The sequence below is a fragment of the Pundamilia nyererei genome, unplaced genomic scaffold (assembly GCF_000239375.1).
Source record: "Pundamilia nyererei isolate P.nyererei 1_Seehausen unplaced genomic scaffold, PunNye1.0 scaffold00527, whole genome shotgun sequence".
In the NCBI taxonomy this organism is placed as follows: Eukaryota; Metazoa; Chordata; class Actinopteri; order Cichliformes; family Cichlidae; genus Pundamilia; species Pundamilia nyererei.
Genome location: NW_005187928.1, coordinates 76,974 through 79,734, shown reverse-complemented (window position 1 = coordinate 79,734; position 2,761 = coordinate 76,974). Strand labels below are relative to the sequence as shown.

Sequence of the window (2,761 nt, the reverse complement as noted above, 5' to 3'; positions counted from 1 at the left end):
GTAAATTTGTAGTTTATCATTAACAGCAACACAGTGGAAAGAAACTATAACATTCGGATTGTCTACATTCAAAGGAACTACTTCCTCTTCCGCCTTTCATAGTCATGAGTGAAATACGGCTGTGTAAATGTCTCGCCGCGTGCGCACTCACAACAACGGCTGAGCGTAGTCGGAGTCACGCGTGGACGTAGTTTACCTCCACAAACAGCTGAGACGTGGTTTGGATACATGTGGCAGAAAAGTGAGGTGTTGCGGGCATACGTGCTCCACGAGCGCCCGGTGGAGTGAAGCTGCCGTCCGCTCCTTGCTGTCTAAATATAACCGGGCGCTGACGTAAACTCTTGTTTTATCAGCTGTGTGAAACCCCGCAGGAACCCTCCCGAGGGATTAATAAAGTTTAATCTAATCTAATAACTTTAATCTCAGCCAAACAGATTTACTCACGAACAAATGAAACACTGAAAAAGCCCAACAACATTTTTAAGTTATCAAAGTCAAACACATCATGTTTGAAGTAGCGACAGACCGCTCAGATGTTTCAACTTCACACAGCTACATTCTGGCCTGAAAACTTGTTAAAAGTTTTTTGCGACCCAGAAAGAGAAACAAGAGTGATATTAAAACTAAGTCGCTGCCGCCGTTGTTGGAGACTGGGCCGCGCTATGAATTCTGGGATATGGTTTTTCAATTTTGTTGTCCGGGTGGAAAATCGGGAGGGTTTGCATGTTTGGTTGTGGCAACATCACCAACCTTGTCAAACACCTCAGAGTAAATCGTACCACAGAATATGAGGCGCGTATGTTGAGACTGAAGAGGAGGACAGGCGCTGCTGGGGCGAGACGACGTCTCTCACGGAGTCCTTTAGTGCTGCAGGCAGGCAACGTGTTCAAATAGCACAACTTTTTTATTTCCATATGATGCACTCTGCATTATTAAGTGATAAGAACAAGTAATCTGATGTCCTGTAATCATGACGACGCTATAATTTGAGATACAACAAATAAAATAAGTTTTTGTAAAGAGTATCGGATCAGTATCGTCGATACCGCCCTGAATTTTACTTGGTATCGGAAAGGAAATCACTGGTATCCACATCACTACTGAATGCGGATGACCAGCCTCATTCTGGACCGTGTTTCCGGAATGCAGTAAGCTAGGGAGCTGATTGGAGATGTAACAGCCAATCGGCACACTTATAAATGTGTACAGAGATCTGAGCGGAGGCGCTGTGACTGTGTGTATGTGGATAACAGCAAACACTGAAATTCATTTCCTGCACGCAGAAATTAATTTTCTTCGATTAAATTAAACTTTTCTTTGCTCAAAATATTTTTTTCTCAAAATGCAACATTTGCGCTTCCACGTGCTCAGCGACACGTTTCCTTTGTTAGCTAACCATGAAGGTCCTCCGCCAGTCCACGCATGCTCATTCACACTCACCCACTCTGTGCAGCTTGATTTGGGGTTTCCAGGTGATATCCAGCAGTCTGCGCTGACGGTCGATCTCTTCCTCGTACTGGACGATCGTTTTTTCAAACTCCAAGAATATTTGTTCAGCAGCAGCAGTTAGTCGCTCGTTGATGAACTCTCTCAGATACTGAACTGAAGGCATCGTTGCTGCCGCGGCTCACACTCTCAGCTCACACACTCAGCTCGGCCACACGCGAGGAAAGTGAACAATACTTCCGCCTTTCTTTGTTTACTTCCGCTGTTCCCATGTGTCCCAGCTGTTTCTCATGCTTGGATCCTGTCCTGTGATCAGCCCTCTGCCTCCGCCCTCTGTGTCGTCACGAGCAGCTGGGTGGAGACTGTTGTTTACTATTGTCAGCTGTTTGATATCTGCTGATTCAGGACACAGAGTGACAGGTGTGGTTTAAAGTTCACAGAGGAACCAGGTCACTTTGACCTTTAGAGAGGAGTCTGTCTGAAAACAGGGTGGTGCTTGTCGTGTGCAGCGGTCTGTCCTGGTTTTGGTTAAAGGAGTCTGATGAGGTTTCATCTGAAAATGAAGCAAATGAAACGAAACGCAGCTTTTAAGCTTCTTAAACACAAATGTGACAAACTCCTGGATGTCATCACAGAGGGCTGATGTGGACGAACATCACCAGGTGACACGAGAACCAACAACAGCTGGAACACCTGGAACATGACTGATGCAGCCAATCAGGAACAAGAAGAGGTGAAGCCCCACCCACTCCTAAGCAGGAAACCCTGAGGGTTTTTTTAAATTTTTTAAATAAACTTTATTTGTCGACAACAATATGAACATTAGTTATCCATGCATCTAAAATGTACAGTGAGCATCACAGCAGGAGAAATAAACAAAAAGCAAAAGAAAGGTTGATGTCGAAACGGAGACAAACGGTGTGAACAACAAAGAAAATCATGATGTGCAGCTGAGATAGAGAGGAGGCCTCCTGACATCATCTGGGTAAATCTCATTTATGACTTTAAAGTTAACCTCTTTTACTTTAAGGGGAAGTGAAATATACTTTCTTCTTATCACCTTAACCTCCTTGGATTCAAATTCTTTTAGAATACACAGAGGATGCACAGAGGATGCACAGAGGATGCACAGAGGATGCACAGAGGATGCACAGAGGATGCACAGAGGATGCACAGAGGATGCAGTCTCCATCGCACTGCACTCTGTCCTCCCACACCTGGACAACAACAACACCTACGCCAGAATGCTGTTTATAGACTTCAGTTCAGCATTCAATACAATCCACCCCTCACAACTCATCAGGAAACTGACAGA

At 44.8% G+C, this 2,761-nt stretch overlaps 2 protein-coding genes across 3 annotated transcripts in view; one reads left to right on the top strand and one right to left on the bottom strand.

Moving 5' to 3' along the window:
• Positions 1 to 1,781, bottom strand: part of LOC102198782 (zinc finger protein OZF-like) — an 8,393-nt gene extending 6,612 nt beyond the window's left edge. The window contains exon 1 of one of the 2 annotated variants that reach the window (XM_005754240.2): positions 1,441 to 1,781. In XM_005754240.2, coding sequence (XP_005754297.1) covers positions 1,441 to 1,612 — 172 coding nt within the window. In that variant the 5' untranslated portion in view covers positions 1,613 to 1,781. The remainder of the gene's footprint in view (positions 1 to 1,440) is intronic. The other variant, XM_005754239.2, reaches the window with a different exon arrangement.
• A 365-nt stretch (positions 1,782 to 2,146) lies between these two features.
• The window catches only part of LOC102200377 (zinc finger protein 771-like), an 8,766-nt gene continuing 8,151 nt past the window's right edge, over positions 2,147 to 2,761 (top strand). The window contains exon 1 of the mRNA XM_005754245.2: positions 2,147 to 2,179. Within this exon, the coding sequence (XP_005754302.1) occupies positions 2,147 to 2,179 (33 nt within the window). The remainder of the gene's footprint in view (positions 2,180 to 2,761) is intronic.